Here is an 18,500-nt window from a genome sequence, read left to right on the forward strand (position 1 = left end):
GAACACGACCAAGAGTCCCACCATCCCCAGGGCTTCAAGGGCCACTTCATGCACCCTTTCCCCGGCCTACGCGAGAAGCTTAAAAACACCCACCTCTACGATGTCAAGGTCCAGGCGACACACCTCAAGAACAAAATTGGCAAATTGAACAACCTCATCAATCCCAATCACCGCCACGACGAGGAACACGAACAGCGCACCGACGCCAAAAGGACAAAGATCGCCCAGGGTCACCGCTTTGAAAGCTTTGCCCCGGAAAGAGACAACAATCTGGTCAAGTGGTATGTCGACGGCCGCGACTACTTTTGGGCGGTCAGCGTTGCGTTGGAGCGTGCCAAGGAGACCATCTACATTGCTGATTGGTGGCTTTCTCCCGAATTGTTCCTGCGCCGTCCACCATACTACAACCAGGAATGGCGTTTGGACCAGGTGTTGAAGCGTCGTGCCGAAGCCGGCGTCAAAATCTACGTCATTGTGTACAAAGAGGTCAACCAGGCCTTGACGTGCAACAGTGCCCATACCAAGCATGCCCTCAGGAATCTGTGTCCCGAAGGCTCTCCTGGTCACGGCAACATCCATGTCATGAGACATCCTGATCACAACATCTTTGAAAATGCTGGTGACATGACATTCTACTGGGCCCATCATGAGAAATTCATCGTCATTGACTATGAGATGGCCTTCATTGGTGGCTTGGATCTCTGCTTTGGTCGTTGGGACAACAAGCAGCATCAGATGGCAGACGTCCATCCTAGCGGTGTCCAGCATGAAATATTCCCCGGTCAGGATTTCAACAATAACCGCATCATGGACTTTCAGTCTGTCGAGGACTGGAAATCCAATGAGCTTTCCAAGACTGAATTTGGCCGTATGCCTTGGCACGACGTGGCCATGGGTTTGATTGGTCCATGTGTCTATGACATTGCAGAGCATTTCGTGCTCCGTTGGAACTTCGTCAAGCGCGACAAGTACAAGCGTGACAAGCGCTTTGATTGGTTGTGCTTGGAGGGCCGGCTCGGGGAGGATGAGGATTTGGTGGCTGTACAGAGACCAAAATTCCCAGTTGGTGATTACATCCAACATCCTTTGACTCCACTGGACTCCAAGCAGGCATTGAAGGGCCACAAGGATGGCAAGATCCATGCTCAATTGGTTCGGAGCAGTGCCGACTGGAGCAGTGGAATCTTGACCGAGCACAGCATCCAGAATGCTTATTGCGAGGTCATCAGGAACGCCCAGCATTACGTTTACATTGAAAATCAATTTTTCAGTATGTCAAATCCCACATCCGTTTCCGTCCGGACGTTTCATTAATGTCTCTAGTCACTGCCACTGGCGAACACCAGTCGCCCATCCACAACGAGATCGGCCGTGCCATAGTCGACGCCTGCGTAAAAGCTGGAAAGGAAGGCCGGAAGTTCCGCGTCATCATTGTAATTCCAGCTATCCCTGGCTTTGCTGGCGACCTCCGCAGTGACGCTGCAACTGGTACACGCGCCATCATGGACTATCAGTACAAGTCGATCAACCGTGGTGAGCACTCCATCAAGGAGCAGATCCGCAAGCAGGGTGTCAATCCGGATGACCACGTCTTTTGCTTCAATCTGAGGAGCTACGACCGCTTGAACACGACTCCTGCTATGCGCAAGCAAGAAGAACAGTCCGGGGTTAAGTACCAAGACGTGCAGAGGGCCAATGCCGAGGAAATCATGGCCAGTGGAATCACCGGCGCCAAGGGCGACTCTAGTAGTGAAGGTGGATATGATTCAGATGCCGACGACGAGGAGCGAAAGATTATGGCGGAACGCAAGCGCAAATTCGAAGAAAAGCGCGAAGCTGCTGGCTTGAGGAGCGATGGCGAAGACCACATCATCAGTGTTGACTCTATTGCACATCACGCGCTCCAGGATGGTGGAACGGTCGCGGAAGAGCCATGGGACCCGGAAGACCCAGACTCTGAGAAGGCGAATTTTGTCCAGGAGGAGCTCTACATCCACGGCAAGGTGTGCATCGTAGATGACAAGATTGTCCTGTGTGGAAGCTCAAACATCAACGATCGGGTAAGTACTGCTGCCATTACATGATGTTGATCAACTGCTGACCCCTGAAAGTCTCAAATCGGCTTCCACGACTCTGAATTGACCATTGTCATGGAGGATCGCGACACTGTGGATTCGCAGATGGATGGAAAGCCCTATGCTGCTGGTCGGCACGCTGCTACTCTGCGCCGCATGCTCTGGCGCGAACACCTCGGTCTGATCAAATCTCAAATATTCGATGCGTCTGAGGACCCCAACGCTCAACCACCGGGCGACTGCCCGAACGATAACCAGGAGGACGATCCCAGCTTCCAATTTGTGGCCGATCCCTTGAGCGATCAGGTATGGAGCATGTGGACTGGAAACGCTACGCGGAACACGGAGATCTTCAGAGATTTGTTCCATGCGGATCCAGATGACAACAGTAAGTCCCCTTGTGATGCGGCAACGCCTGCCCATTATATACTGACATTGGTTTCAAGTCAAAACGTTCGAAGACTACGCCAAATTCCTGCCACCAACGGACACGACCAAGTCCGATACTCAGCATAAACAGGGACATATCTACGATGTCCACCGCAGCGTCGCGGACATCAAGAAACACCTGGACGAGATCAAGGGCCACTTGGTCTGGATGCCCTTGGAGTTCTTGCGGGACGCGGAAATGGCAGAGAAGGGCCTGCAGGTCAATGCGTACACGGAGAGTATTTACACTTGAGCGTACCTCTGCCGGGATACATATGGCGAGGACGGCCATTGGTAAGGGTCCATTCTTAATAGCCTACGATAATGTGAACACGAGAAGCAACTTGGTATGTCAGTAGTCATTCCGGTGGAACCAGTCCCAGTACCTAGGTGATGAGTGGGACGAGCAATAAAGCCCATGGTAATGTTTACGCGTAACGATCTACAAGGAAATTCCCCTTCTAGATGTTTCCTCACTCAGTCTGCGCATCTTCGAGGTTCACAGTACACAGAGTAGAGCCCGGGGAATCAGCCCCCAAGGTGGCTGTACCCCACCACATCGCCCTGCAGTCTGCAACAAATCATGACCCGGGAAATTCCTTCGAGATGACTCAGCGGTGTCACTCATGGTGCGATGTGTGCAATATAAAGGGCACCATGCCTTCGGTTCCTTTCATGCGAAAGCTGGGAATTTGCACCAAAGCAAGTACCCTTCCCTCTTCACACATGGCACTATGCACGCTTTGCGCTACTATCCCTTTCGACCATCTCCCTCCTTTCCCTCGGCCACCTTACTGGCATCGTGTGGCCGGCCATGACGACATGCCCGAGCTTTTATATGGCACAATGTTGGACGACATCAACACCGATCTTCCACAAGACCCGCTCGGCTTTCCGTATCACAAGGACTTCAGTAGCCTCGCTGAGTCAGCCGCGACCTGCCCCCTCTGCTCTATCGTCCAGGTCGGTATACTGCGATGGAAAGAGCTCCATGACCATGCAGTTCAGACAAAGCCTATTTTTGCCGAGAATCACATGGAACAATCGCCAGTCCCGGACCACGAAATGCTGTGGTTGACGAGACGACGATTTGACTCGGCAGGTTTTGTTGTACTGGCCTGGAATCCCAAACGTGGTCGTATCAAACGAACGGGGGTGTATTTACTCACGGGGGTGAGCTTAAGTGTCAAAGCTGGTGGCTCCTACAGTCCCTCCATTGCAGCTGATTCTGAGGTCGGCTAACTTATCCAGATTCTCCCCTCGCATCCAGGTTTCCTCTGAGGCCGGTGGAGGTAGATGCAGGTTCAGCTTCCTGCCTTGAAGTGGCGAAGTCGTGGCTGGAGCATTGCGTTGAGAATCACACGGGTGCCACGCTTCAGGATAGACTCGCTCAAAGAGACCAGACCGCGGAAGAAAAGCTCGACGCAAAAGACCCGCAGTTACCTACGCGTGTATTGGATATTGATTCGGACATTGAGACCATCCGACTTTTAGATGGCGTTGGACTTTCGGGGCGATATGCCTGTCTTTCTTACTGTTGGGGCTCATCGAGAGCCTTTACTTTGACACGACAGTCCATAAAGGCACGGCAGTCTGGAATAGCAGTCCCTAAACTTCCGCAAACCATCCGTGATGCGGTTCTGATTGCCCGGCACTTGGGTCTACGATATCTATGGGTACGTGCAAGACTTCCTTGAATGTTGATATCTGTACATGTCTCTAACAGCTCGCGTCCAGGTAGACAGCCTGTGCATTTGTCAGGATGACATGGACGACTGGGCCCAGCAATCAGCTTACATGAGCGATGTTTACTCCAGAGCATGTCTCGTTATCGCAGCAAATCACGCGGTAGATAAATCTGTTGGATGCTTCAATCAGCGCGAGCAACGTCCCACCGCGTTGATCAATTATCCCGGACTTGGGAACATCTACGCCCAATTGCTATTCCCGAGCCAAGAAAATGGCATTGCGTCATTCAATTCTGAGCCCTTGAGCCAGCGTGGATGGGCATTTCAAGAGCGAGTGCTTGCTCGCAGAATCCTGCACTACAATACCCGACAAATGTACTTCGAGTGTGATCACGAGGTCATCGGAGAAGACGGGTGTGGTCGAGATTCTCGTTACTGCAGTGTACGAGGTCTTGACGCACGACCTCCAAAAGATTTTCAGTTGTGGAACTCGATTTTGTGGTCTTATGGTCGCCGCAGACTCAGCAAGAAGACTGACAAGCTGCCGGCCATGAGTGGTCTTGCGAGTCTGTTCAAGAAGCAATTCCAGGCCGAGTACATCGCCGGGCTTTGGAGTCACGAGCTCATCAAAGGGCTAGCATAGCAGGGCCTCAGAGGTAAAAGGCCTTCGTCACCGGAGTACGCCGGTCCAAGTTGGAGTTGGGCAAGCTTCGATGGCATCGCCGCCGGCACGGTCGCATCTCAAGATGGCTGGATCGCAGTCGCAAGGGTTGTCGAATGGCACACTGAGTTGAAAGAGAAAGCTAACCCATACGGCGAAGTTAAAGATGCATGGATACGCATTCATGCTCCGATGACTGAGCTGTTTCCAAGTAACAAGGAAACAACTGACCGTGAAGTCAGACTGAGTCGATTTGGTAGAACACCGCTTCCACGCTTTTGTACAAAATACTCAGATGTTGAAGAGGGATCGATGGTCAAGTTGAATTACGAAGAAGACAGGACGCCGGAGGTGTGGCGGGAGTGGGAGATGCATGTTTTGATGCTTCAGGAACAACCGCGCCAGCAACAATCCGACAAGTGTGAGGAGACATCGGGAGATTTTTCGCGTTATGGCATGGTCGTACGAAGGATTGAGGTTGACCAGGAAAGCCAGTTCCAGCGAGTTGGTTGGATGTTCCTTAATAAGATTGAGGGAGCCGCACTACGAGATGATGGTCAAAGCTGGTCGACGATAAAGCTTGTATAGATGTTAGATTTTCATGATTTCCCTTGGTCGGTTGAATGTCTCTCTTGTTTACCATCATGGTCCTAGTAGAAAAATTCTGTCGTCCACAACTGTAAAGCGAACGTAGAGTGGGGATGTAAGTCGGCAAATGTAGCCCGCCCTCGACAACTTTCTAAAGGAGGCAGCCTTACCGTCCGTTCAGGTCTACTAGTAGCGGCCGCGGACAATTTACCTCCCCCCTGTGATGATTCTCGGCATAGATAGATTGATTGTTGGTTGCTAGCCGCTTGCTGCCGGCTCTTCTATAAATCTCTATGTCTGCCTCCTTCTTTTAGGAACTCATAATCTGCGTTCCTTGCTCTGACGAATAATTGTAAGAAAAAAGGTCTATACTAGAGGCCTGCTACTCTATACTATCTTAGCTAGTAACTTGTTACTTCTTAGTCTACTATCTACTATCTCTTTTATAGATAAGTTCTTCTAATTTTTTAAAGTCCTAAATAGGCGCTATTAGGCTTAATTAGTATATAAATATAGTATCTTTCCTTAAATTCTACTAATAGAGATTTAATAAGAGAAAGTTATTCAATTAGGCCTCTAGGAAAGGATTTAGAGAAATAGTAAAGAAAGATAAGAAGTTATATAGATTATATAGTTATTATATTTAACTACTATAGGGAGCTATTAAGATTTAAGTGTAATGCTAATTAAATTAAGAATTTAGGATAATAAGGCCTCTTCTAATTTAGATAGGCCTTAGGACAGTCCTATTTATTTATTTATTTATTTATTTAGTTTAACGTCCCTCTTTAAGTTAACAACTATAAGAGATAGGGATAGGTATCCTAGTAGTCTATAGCTACATATAAAGGATAGTGCCTAATAGGTTTTAAACTATAGTAGGCTGTTATACTAATTTATAGCAATCCCTTTTTATATTTGTTTTTAATAATTATAGTTGGATATTTTAGGCTAAGCCCTTATAGGAAAATTACTAAATTGGTAATATAAGTAGAATAAGCAAATACTAAGTAAGTGTGTATTTTAAAGCAAAATAGTGGTGTTTTATAGATAGGGGAGCTAAATATAGGAAAATTATAGGAAGCCTTAATCTTATAGCAAGAGCTATAAAATTTATAGGTTAACCTATATATTTTCCTATCTCCTTAACCCTTCTACTAGGTATCTTATTAGTTGTTATACCACTACTTAGTAGCTATTTTTATATTTTAAATAAAAGCTAGTATAGCCTTTATATCTTCCTGATTTTTAAAGAGGTTTTTAATACTTAATAAGGGGATATCCCTTTTAAGTAATTTTCTTTCTTCCCTATAATCCTTACATAATAGTAAGAGGTATATAGGTGTTTTTTTTAGATATCTACACCTACACGCACTAGTATTTAACTTTTTAGTGCGTTATAGGTAGGCTTTAAAGTATCTATATCCTATTTTTAGCTGATAGAAAGCTAAGGCTATAGGTCTTTCTATATCTCTAGGAATTAAAAGCTTATAGCTAGGTTTAGTATTAAAATTGCAGCCTAATTATCTGTATATATAGAGTATTTCTAGTCTCATTTTATGTTTCTACCTATGTATTTAAACACCCTTATAATACCCTCTAATTCCCTATTATAGACTAGGTTAGAAAAATCTATATTTAGGCTTTCTAACTTACAGTCTTCCTAGTTTTTAGGGATAATAGTAAGGCCTACTCCTATACCTTTACCTCTAGTTATACTAGAGGTATTAGTATATAGAGAGGTGGTATTAATAGACTTTCTAGCCTTAATAAGGTCTAGGCATTCCTTCTTGGCGTCTTGTTTAAGTAAAGGACTAATTCTATACTAAAATAGAATATTCCTAGCCTAGGGAGGAAAATATAGGTAGGATATAGGTTCTAGAGGTCCCCTACTCCCTATACTATCAAGAATTCTCTCTAGCTAGGTGGATTTCCTATTTTTAAAAATAGATTCTTGCTTAGTCCTTCCTAATTTAATTAAAATAGGGTGGGTTTCTAGTAGTTTTAAGGCCCTAGGTATATATTTTTTATACTAGCACTTAGCTAGGCCTTAGTAGGTAGGATACCTACTTTAATTTCTATTACCCTAATAGGACTAGTCTTAAAAACCCCTAGTATCTTATATAGAGCCTTATTTTATAAGGCTTCTAAGGGTTTAAAAAGGTAGTCTATTGCTCTAGGCTTATACTATAGCTAGGAGCTATAATCTATTATACTAGTAATATAAGCTATATATAGCTAGTGTATAGTATGTGGACCTATCCCTAGCTCTATAGTAGTAAGCCTATAGAGCCTATAGAGGGTAAATCTAGCCTTTAATACTAAGGTATTGATATAGTAGATAATTTAAGACACCTAACTTTTTCAACCCCTAATTTTCTCGCCAAGACTAGTACCATATAACTTAGCAAGGTCGATATACCTATCCTACCAACTTTTACCTTAATTATGGTACGCGCTGTTGTGCTATAAGGGGTTAAAGTAGGGAGGATAGGGGTACAATCTTTACACCCCCTATAACTCTACTAATATTTATCTAATTAAGATAAGACCTAGTTTATTTAAACTAGGAGTATCAACTCTACTAGATTCAACACTTGTATTATAGAAAAATATTAGAAATTAAGGTAAAAAAGGGCAAAATAAGTTTCTATAGCTATCTATAAAACCCCTATAGTGTAAGTAGAGCTATATAAGCTATACCTCAATCTAACCTTATATTATATAATATCTCCTAAACCTAATCCAATCAGGATGTAAAAAATACTATTTTATTTATCTAGGTATAATAAATCTAATAGTATAGTTAGATATTTTTTATATTACTATCCTACCCCTAAAAAACCTAAAAAAGCCCCTAAAAAATAGAAAATAAAACAAAAACTACCTACTTTACTAGTTCTCTAAGTAACTAGCTCCTAGTAAGTAATACTATAGTTTATTTATAGCTTAGTTTATATAAAATAAAAGCTGGTGTTTTCTTTATAGTCTATATAAGTCTTTTCTAATTTTTTTTTCCCTTATTTTTCTACCCTTTATATAAAGAGCTAGGATAAAATGCCTAAAATACCCCCTAATCCACCCCTTAATAGTAGGGCACGAGAACTAATAGAAGCTAAGCTTAAATAAGTTAATACTATTTAAACTTAGCTAATTCTAATTAAAAACTAAGCTAAAAATATATTAGGCCTCTACCTGAACAAGTAGTAGTACGCAGGAATCCTTAGTATACTAGAGGTTAGGTAACCTAGTTAGCTGACTTAGCAGGCCTTGCTTAGCCCTACTTAGTCAGCCCCCTTATTATATATCTTTCTTTCTTCCTTAGTAGTCCTTTTCCTTTTCTCTTTACTCTAGACTTCTAGATAGCTAAATACAATTATCTCTTACCTCTTTAAGCCTCTTATAAGTCTAGAGTCTTTACTTCACGTTATTATATTATTTACAATATCTAAAGTTATATATCTTACCCCTTTTATTAAGATCTACTTTACTAACTACCCCTAACCTACTTAATTATTACTTAATTAGCAACAACTATAGACAACTACTAGTATAAGCTTAAGTACTTAGGACTAGCCTTAAGGACTTAGTCTTACCTGTTATTAACTATATTAGACATGTTCTTATTAAACTTAACTAATAAACTCACCTTACTACCCCCTACTATAATAGACATTAGAGAAATAAAGAAAGTTTACCTTAATAGACCTAAGACTAATATTAGACCTCTATTTAATTAACTAGAAGTAAGTTCCTCTACTACTACCACCTTAGCTACTAATAGTAAAGGTAAATAACCTTGCTATACCTTAACTATTAACCCTACTAATATACCCCTACCCTCCTAAGAGACCTTAACTAAGCCTCCTAATATTAATTAGGATACAGGAAGCAACCCTACCTTAGACTAGACTACTATCCTAGCTAAAAGAACCCTAGACTTTAGCTCTACTTATATCTATTAAGAGAAGTCCTATCTATTCCCTCTATACTAGTATTTAACTAATAAGTTTACTAATTACCTTAATACCATCCCTAAATCTTACTAAAGAACCTTTTACCTTATCTAAGACCTTATTAACAACTATTATAATAGCCTCTAGAATATTAACCCTACTACTATCCTAGATAATATTGTCTTAAGAACATCCTACTAGGCTAGTATTTATAATAATATCCTTAAATAGAAGGAGAAGTCTACTTCCTATAAGAAGGAAATCTATAACCTTATTTAGAAGATAAAGGATATAGATAATAGGATCACTTAGCTTAGAAGGTATAATAAAGATAAAGATATAAACCTTAAGAAGTAGATAAAGTTATATAAAGAACTTCGCGAGGAGCTTAATCTCTAGTATACTAAATATTAAGAACTCTATAGCTAGCTCTCTAATATAAAGAGAGTTATAGTTAACCCTATTATTCTACCTATTAACTCTAACCTTAAAGATAACCTCCTAACTCCTCTACCTTCTTAATACTACAATAGTAGAATACTACTACCCTAAAGAGACCTAGCCTATACTACTATACTAAGCACTAGCCCCTACTATTCTACTATACTATTTTCTAGATTCTATAGAGAAGGCACTATAGCCTTAGCTACTATACCTATAGGATAGAAGCCTATTAGTAAGGACCCCTATATAAAGTTTACTAGTAAAGACCCTAATAAGTATAATGTGTGGTGCTATACTATTTAAGAGAAATTTAGCCTAGATGCTCCTATATTCTATACTAAGCACCATAAGTATAACTATATAGTACTATAAATAGAGTACCCTACTTTTAACTATATAAATAACTAGGTCTATACTATACCTAATAGCCTCCTTACCTAGATATCTAGTTCTCCTTATAGTAGGGTTAGGGGTTATTTTAGTAGTACTACCTATAGTAGTAGTAGCTATAGAGGTAATAATAGTAGATAGGTTGCCTTAAAGTATTATAAGGACCTCTTTATTAGTAGGAGGTAGGTTATTAGGTATAGGTAGTATATTCTAGCCCTAGTCTATAGTAAGGAGGAAGTATAACTTTTTACTAAAAGTCTTATACTTAAGCTTTTTAAATTATATAAACTTATCTATATACTAAGCTAGAGCCTTCTCTTCCTAAGTAGCAAGATAGTCCCTTAAAGTTAAGGTCTATTTTAGCCTTTAAGAGAATACTATAAATAGTATCTATAATAATTAGCAAATCCTATTACTATATATAAACTAAGGCTTAGGAAATAGGGTTATTAATTAGAAGCTTAACTAATATAGGAAACTTATAGGGGATGTTTCTATAGTAGAAGCTATAATCTAATAGGGTGGCCTTGGTTGTCTACTAGCTTTAATATACCTTAGTAAGGTTAGTCTAAGTACTAGCTCTAGTATTCTCCAATAGATTATAGTTATCTTTAATATAAATAAACCAAGGTAGGATTATATACCTAACCTTCTTAGTACTACCCTTAGCACTATATAGAATAGATAGGTGTATAATATAGGTAGTATACTTATTAGTAATATAATCTATCTACTTAAGTCTATAAGTATTTATAAACCTATTAGTAAACCTCCTCTCTTTATTTAGCTAAATTCTAGTAATATTAGTAGTGTTGTCTTTTTAGTATAAACTAGCCTAAACTTATTTATTATAGTATTTAGAAAGGTACATCTAGAACCCTTTAATAAGAATAGTATAGTTATACTTTATTTCTTTATTAAGGCTTATAGAACCCTAAACTATATCTACCTAATATCTAAAGTCTATAGTTGCGTTAAGGTTAATATCCTAATAATAAAAGTTAGTATTATTACTAACTACTTACACCTTAGTATAGTAGGGATAGGTATATAGCTAGTAAGTATAGTTAGGATAGGTTAGAATATATAGTAGCTAATAGGTAGGATATTACCTAATAATCTACTATATAAGTAAGTAGAATATGATCTAGTTCCATCCTAAGTTTAACTTGTTATTAATATAATATTAATACTAAAGGTAGTAATTATACTCCTACTAGATCTCTTTCTTAATGTAGGTCAAGAAGCTAAATAGGTAACTATTTATAGTAATATTATTATAATAATAAAACTAGTCTCTAATAGTATTAATAATCCTACTATTCTTAATATAACCTTTACTATAAAGCTATAATAAAGACTTATTAACTTATTTAATACTAAGTAGGACTTACTCCTAGAGTATAGCTTATAGAGCTTACTAATTATAGGAGAACTAGTAGAGGCCTAGTACCTTACTAGGCTAGGTAGGGTAAAATAAGTAGGTAAACTAGATATAGATATCTTTTCTAGAAATAACTAATCCTAATTATCCTTACTTTTTCTAAAGGTAGTAAAGTTAGTAATATAGTTCTTTATCTATACCCTACTAAACTATAAACCCAATATATTTAGTAATATATCTAAAGTATAAGTAGTAGTATTAGTAAAGTTTATAATAGGCTATAGCTTAGTTAAGCTTATCTATCTTTTTAGCCTAAGGCTCTACATTAATACTAACAGCTTTGTTAGGAAAGACTTAGGAATAGTAGTAGAATAGTTTTCTATAGGTATACTTACCTAGCTCTCTATTATAGTTATTAGCTAGGATAATATTAGTAATAGTAAGTTTAAAATTAGGGTCCTTAATAGCTCTAGTTATAGTCAGGTGCTTACCTAAGGTAGGAATAGAAATATCTAGGTTAATAGAGTTATCCTTATTATTAATAGGGGTATAGTCAGGTTAGTAATTATTATTAGGTTAGTTACTAGTTAGTTTAGCTAAGGTAGAGGACTCCTAACTCTAAGACTACTAGGGTTAGGAGTTAGCTTTATTAGTAGGAGATTTTACTAAAGTAGGGCTAATAGGAGGCCTTCTTACTATATTATACTTAGCTCTATCTAAAGCCTTATCTATATCCTTATCTAGTACTATTATAACTACATAAATATATTAGGTAGCAAAAACTCTTTCTACTATATTAGCTATAATATTAGTCTTAATAGAGTTAATATTCTAAATAGTAACACAGGCCTCTTATAGGGTTATACCCTTAGATATAGGAGTAGTATTACTTAATAGGAGCACCCTCTAGTTACTACTACCTAGGTAAAAATTAGGAAGCCTATATATTTCCTTAATAGTAATAATAGTGTACTAGTAAGTTAACTTACTAGTAGTAATAATACCTTACTTAGATTAGGGCATCCTATACTTATTATCCTTAAACTAGAGGCTATAATTAGACTTAACCTTCTCTAGCATCTTACTAAACTATAGTAGGTTCTTAATAAGCTTAGGTAGGGTATACTACTAGTCTAAGCCTATAGGTAGAGGATAATAGCCCTAGCCCTTTATACTTAGATTAAGTATACACACTATACATAAGTATAGCTAAAGCTACTATTAGTCCTATACTATAATATTATATCTAGCCATTCTAAAGTTATTAAGTAATTATTATAGGCTCTTAGTAGCAGCCCTAATAAGGCTAGTATTTATAATATTAATATTAAAGTAAGTAGGGTTAAAGTTACTATTAATAAGCTTATAAATTATATTAATATAAGTTTAGTAATAGGGCTCCTTATGCAACTTAAGCTTAATAATATTATATAAGGTCTAGAAGTCCATATTATTTATATAATTTATAACTTTAGGATTAGCTAGGGTGTTAAGTATAACCTTACTTAGGTTAACTTTTATCTTATACTAGGCTTAAATCTAGTCTTAGTACTAGAGAATAAAGTTAGCCTTAAGCTCTAGGTATAATTATAGGTCCTAGAGAGTAGACTAAATAGCTAAGGTAAGGTTAAAGCTAGTAGGGATATAGTAACTATTAGCCTTCTACTAGACTAGTCTTCTTAGGAGGGTAATCTTATTAGGAAGGTTATACTAAAGAGCTTACTCTAATATTTTAAGAGCTTAGTAATACTAATAAGGTTAATAGTAATACTAGATATAATAAGCTCTATATTAGAAGCTACTAGTAGTGTATCTATATCTAATAAGAATATTATAAAGGAATTATAATAAGATATAGTATAAAAGGAATAAAGAGGTTATAGTAGAAGAAAGAAAAGGTATAAGGAGGAGTAGTAGTAGTACTAAAATAGAAAATTATAGGGCTAAGTAGATTATAGGCATAGAAGATATACTAGGATAATCCTAGTAATTACCTAATACTAGTATAGCTGCTACTAAATAAGGTATAAATAATCTTTTCTATATTAAGTAACTAGATATATCTCTCTTAAATAAAATACTACTATGCGTGTACTCTCTTATAGGTATTATATAAAACTAACTATATAAAAATTAAATAATGATAAAAAATGAACATATTGCAATTAAATATATAAAGAAAGATTATAAAGATAGTATAGTTAGAATATATAAGCAGCAAAATCCTATACATATTATTACCCTAAGTAAGTAGATTACTACTCTAGGATTAGTAAATAAAATAAAATAAAACTAATAAAATAAACTTATAGTAAGTAAAAAGATTAAAAGAAGCTCACACAGTATAGTTCTATCTTAGCCTAATCTATATCCTTATCCTTACTATAATTATTAATAATATTATTATTTAGGTCGCTATCTTCCTCTTTATACTTATATCTAAGGGTAAGGGTATTCTATAAATTAAATTTATATAGTAGCTCCTTAACTCCATTAAGATAATATTATAATTAGTATAGAATATAGATACCTTTTAATATTTAGTAGCTAATAGTATACCTCTTAGGCTAGGGACCCTAGTACAGCTATTATAGCTTATTAGCTTAGGATATAGTAGATCTTTCTTATATAGGTAGATTAATCTAGTTATATATAATCCTAGCTAGCTTATAGTTGTATAAATTAAATTACTTTAGCCTATTATTTATAATAGATCTATAGATCTTTTCTCTACTTAGCTCCTTAAGCTAATAGGTACCCTTTATATAATCAGCCTAATATATATAAAAAGGCCTAGCCTAGTAAAATTGCAGCTTTATATTAAACTAGGTTTATAACTCTATATAATACTAGAGTACCTAGTTACCTATATTAAATCTAGTAGTATTAGCTTCTTAGATATAAGGGTAGTATAAATTAAACTATTCCTTATTCTATTCCTAAAGGTAATAAATATATAGGATAATCTCTATAAGCTTTTCTTCTTAGAGGTTAATCTATTAAGTATAAAGAGCTAGTAGATTACCTATTATATAAACCTTGTTCTAAGGTAGTAATTACTATATTAGTACCTTAAGCTTAATAGGTAGAATATAGTCTTAACTATATATAATCTCTACTAGAGTATAACCTATAGTATATTATACTATAGTATAATTAGCCTAGAGGATACTATAAAAGTATAGGGTCTATAGCCTCTTACTACTATAGGATAGCTTTACTAGTATATTATTTATTTACTAATAGCCTTACTTAACTATACTATTTAACTTAGGATAGTACATGGAAATGTTAACCTTTGAGATCTAGTATAATTTAGTAAGAATAGTGGTAGTCCCTTAGTTTTTACTACCTCTATCTATAATAAGCTATTAGAAAGTACTATAGTAATAAATAATCTCCTAGTATAAGAACTTTACTATAGGCTTAGCCTAGATTAATAATAGGATCCTTCCTTTAATCTACCCTAAAACTACTTCTCGCGCGTTTATATAGTACTATGTATTAGGTATATAAACTATATCTATATACTACTTATTATTAGAGAGTTAGTATTTTAAGTATAGGATAGAGAGCTTCCTTATCTTATATCTTCTATTAAAATATATATTCTATATAACCCTAGATATACCTCTTGTAGTCTTAAAAGATTAAAGGCTAGAAGTACTAATTAGTAACCTTTTAGTAGGTTCCCTCCTTATCTTAGTATCCTAACTTATTATAAAGTTTATATATAATATATTACTATATCTTAGGGTTATTAATAACCCTCTTTAGTAGTATATTCTTTAAACCTTTATAGAATAGATATCCCTTATATACTTAGTATTATATTATATTATATCTCTACTTCTTAAAAGCCTTAGTTATAAGGCTAGAGGGTTAGAGGCTATAGGTAAGGAATCTTATAATATTTTTAGATATAATTAAGTAGGAATTAATAAGAACTTAGTAATTAATAATATTATTAAGCTTTTCCTTAGAACTATTTAGATAGGGCTAGTTACTAGAGTAGGTGGAGAATATATAGAAGCTAGGTACTAAGTTAACTATAGCTAATCTATAGTAATTATCTAGTAGGGTAGAGGACTCCTAACCCTAGGATTAGAAGTTAGAGTACTAACTACCTAGCTTACTATAGGTAAAATAGGTAACTATAGCTCTAAGCTAGCTATTAATCTTATTATCTACTACCTTTACTTCTCTCTCTAATTCTTTCTCTATTATACCTTTAAAATTTTCTCTTCTTAAAAGTATGTTAGCTATGCTATTCTTTATACTAGGTATATACTTTATCTTAAAATCCTATATATAAAGCTATCTAATCTACTAATCTATTATACTACCTATTATAGTATGTATCTTCTACCTTAGCTATCTAACTAGGTTATTATAGTTAGCCTCTATAATAAAGTACTAACTATAGAGCTAGGGCTAGAATTATATAATAGTATAGACTAGTATATAGTATTCTTACTTCCCTAAATTATATACCTTCTCTATCCTTACCTATATTCTACTCTTATACCTTACTAGCTTCTTTACTCTATTAACCTCCTATATAAGCACTGCTCCCCAGCCTTTATTATAGCTATTAATAGCTATAATAATATTACTATATATAGTATTAGTATTACACTCTTATAATACTTAGTTATAGGGTTTATTTTATACTTAAGCTCTTATAATGCTTAGTTATAGTATTATTAGGAGACTATTATAGAATATATATAGAATATAAAAATATACAAATTTCTTAAATAAAGTCTTATATTGGTTTTTAAATCTATAAATTTTTATATAAAGTTTACTATTCTTATTTCCTACTAATTTTAGTGGAGATTTAAATTATCAACTTTTAATTAAAAGTTTTAAATTCTACCTATATAAACATATTTTTTTTCCCTCTAAATCTAGGAGACTATAGAATCTAATACTAAAAGTAAATCAATTAAATAGCATGGCCTTATTTAAGCCTCCAACGCCTCTAGGGCATACTAGGCTATAGTAGATCAATTACTAAGTAATAGTTAATTAAAGAATAATATAGTAAGGTGGTTAAAGGGTGGTACTATATAGTAGGTAGTGTAGGCTGTTCTCCTCTTATTATACTAGGAGTAGGAAAAGGTAGTTGTTAGAGATAAGAGTAAAGGTAAGAGTAGAGAGTATTAATAGGTAAGTGTGCTAGTAAGGAGGGGGGAGGAGTAGAATATATAACTAGTTAGCTTATAGCTAGGGTCTCCTTTCTTTCTAGAATAGTATATGCCTCCTTATCCCTTTCCTATTCTAACTAGAGCATGTTCTTATTAGCCTAGTATATGTTTGCTTAAGTCCCTTGTAACTAGGCATTTATGCTATGTAGCTACTCTAGCTCTTAAGCTCTTTCCTATATTTATTACTACTAGGATAGGGTAAGTATTTATACCTCCTCTTAGGTCTGTCCCCTTAGTAAGAGAGCTAGTAATAGAGTAAGTATTAGTATATCCTCCTAGGTCTATCCCTATTATAATAGAATTAGTAATAGGGAAATATGCTTATAGGATAGATTATTAAAAATATAGGTAAGCCTTTCTTAATAGTTTATTAATAGGGGTTTGTGTTTGTGCCTAGGTAAAACTTAAGCTAGAGGTAATCCTTCCCTAGAGGTAGTAGGAGCATCTAGTAATATTAGGTTATAAGGGTTGTAGGGTAATCCTAGGGGTGTTGTAGATAGTAATATAGTATTTATAGATACCCTAAGTACTATTAAAGTGCTCTAAATAGGCGTCCTTCCTAGCTATATAGGGGTAGTAGCTATCTTAGTCCTAGTGTGGTATGGCATGGTCGCTCCTAAAGTTGTCTTTTCAGCTCTTTAATTTGCACCCATTCAGCGTTATATTTTTCTACTCAGCACCTTATTTTTGCGCCCGGTTGGGCTTTTAGTATTTACCTATTTTAAGCCTTCCTAGTTAAGCTATAACACCCCTCTTTAGTAGCCTAAGTCTAAATACTATATATAACTCTCCTATACCACCTAAATTAGTATCACCTAGTAGTTTTATGCGCGCGCAACTATTACTACTAGTAACTACTAAGATAAGGTTGTAATATAGGATTTAGGTATCTATAGATTAGGTTACTTAGTATTTAGGATTTAGTGCTTTATCTAGGTTTTTTAGTATTATAGGACTAATAGGAAGATACCCTTTTATATTAATAGATAGTTAGTTATGCAACCATAGACTAGAATAGTATAGAAGAATTAAGACTTATATTTTTAACCTTAATTGTGACTATTACTTATTAATTATCTTAGTTACTTTTTAGTGTGCTACTATCTTGATTACTTATATATAATATCTTACTATCTTTGCTACCTAATCTCTTATATCTAGATTACTATTAGCTTACTTAGTTAATACCTTTACTTTATATACCTACTACTACTTTACCTACCTCTCCTAACTAGCTTTTATACCCCTAAGCTAAGTAGTTAGTATATAGCTAGTATATACCTATAGTTTTTAGTATAGCTTCTATAGAATTAAGTCTTACTTAATAATATAGGCTTGGGCGCTAGTATTAAGACTTATATATTATAAAGGTATATTACCCTAGCTAACTATATATAATCTCTCTTATATGTTATCTCTCTTACCTTTTATGTGGTTTATTTTTATAGTTATAAAAAGATTTATTTAAATTAGGTGTATAGTATATATAATACCTTAATTATATTTACTATCCTTATTAACCTCTTTCTTTACTCCTTACTTTCCTACCTAATATAACCCCTCCTATACCTTATGCTGTGCTGTTGTTGTGCTAGTATAGGTTTCTATATACCTTGTTTTAAGTTAGTTAGGTTATTTAATTATTAATTTAGCTTTGTCCTATAACTTATTT

At 35.9% G+C, this 18,500-nt stretch overlaps 3 protein-coding genes across 3 annotated transcripts; all 3 read left to right on the forward strand.

The window, feature by feature from the left end:
- Positions 1-48: 48 nt before the first annotated feature.
- BKA78DRAFT_254574 (putative phospholipase PldA) lies at positions 49-2,757 on the forward strand (the record flags this gene model as incomplete). The annotated part of the gene is made up of 4 exons (XM_066884916.1): positions 49-1,270; positions 1,324-2,060; positions 2,112-2,463; positions 2,522-2,757. The coding sequence occupies 4 exons, from the start codon at positions 49-51 to the stop codon at positions 2,755-2,757; spliced, it is 2,547 nt and encodes an 848-aa protein (XP_066741867.1).
- A 23-nt stretch (positions 2,758-2,780) lies between these two features.
- Positions 2,781-3,978, forward strand: BKA78DRAFT_174735 (uncharacterized protein). The gene has a single exon (XM_066883309.1). The coding sequence runs from the start codon at positions 2,970-2,972 to the stop codon at positions 3,744-3,746; it is 777 nt and encodes a 258-aa protein (XP_066741868.1). The 5' UTR covers positions 2,781-2,969; the 3' UTR covers positions 3,747-3,978.
- Positions 3,947-4,835, forward strand: BKA78DRAFT_254206 (heterokaryon incompatibility protein-domain-containing protein; the record flags this gene model as incomplete). Its single annotated transcript, XM_066884883.1, has 2 exons — positions 3,947-4,180; positions 4,242-4,835. Coding segments are annotated over 2 exons (828 nt in total), but the record flags the coding sequence as incomplete, so codon positions are not given.
- Positions 4,836-18,500: the final 13,665 nt, after the last annotated feature.

This window comes from Phyllosticta capitalensis, assembly GCF_038381095.1.
Source record: "Phyllosticta capitalensis strain CBS 128856 chromosome Unknown BKA78scaffold_8, whole genome shotgun sequence".
NCBI lineage: Eukaryota > Fungi > Ascomycota > Dothideomycetes > Botryosphaeriales > Phyllostictaceae > Phyllosticta > Phyllosticta capitalensis.

What these genes read in the sequence shown, in the direction of transcription:
- BKA78DRAFT_174735 (XM_066883309.1), top strand. Translation starts at nt 2,970, where the DNA reads ATGTTTCCTCACTCAGTCTGCGCATCTTCGAGGTTCACAGTACACAGA.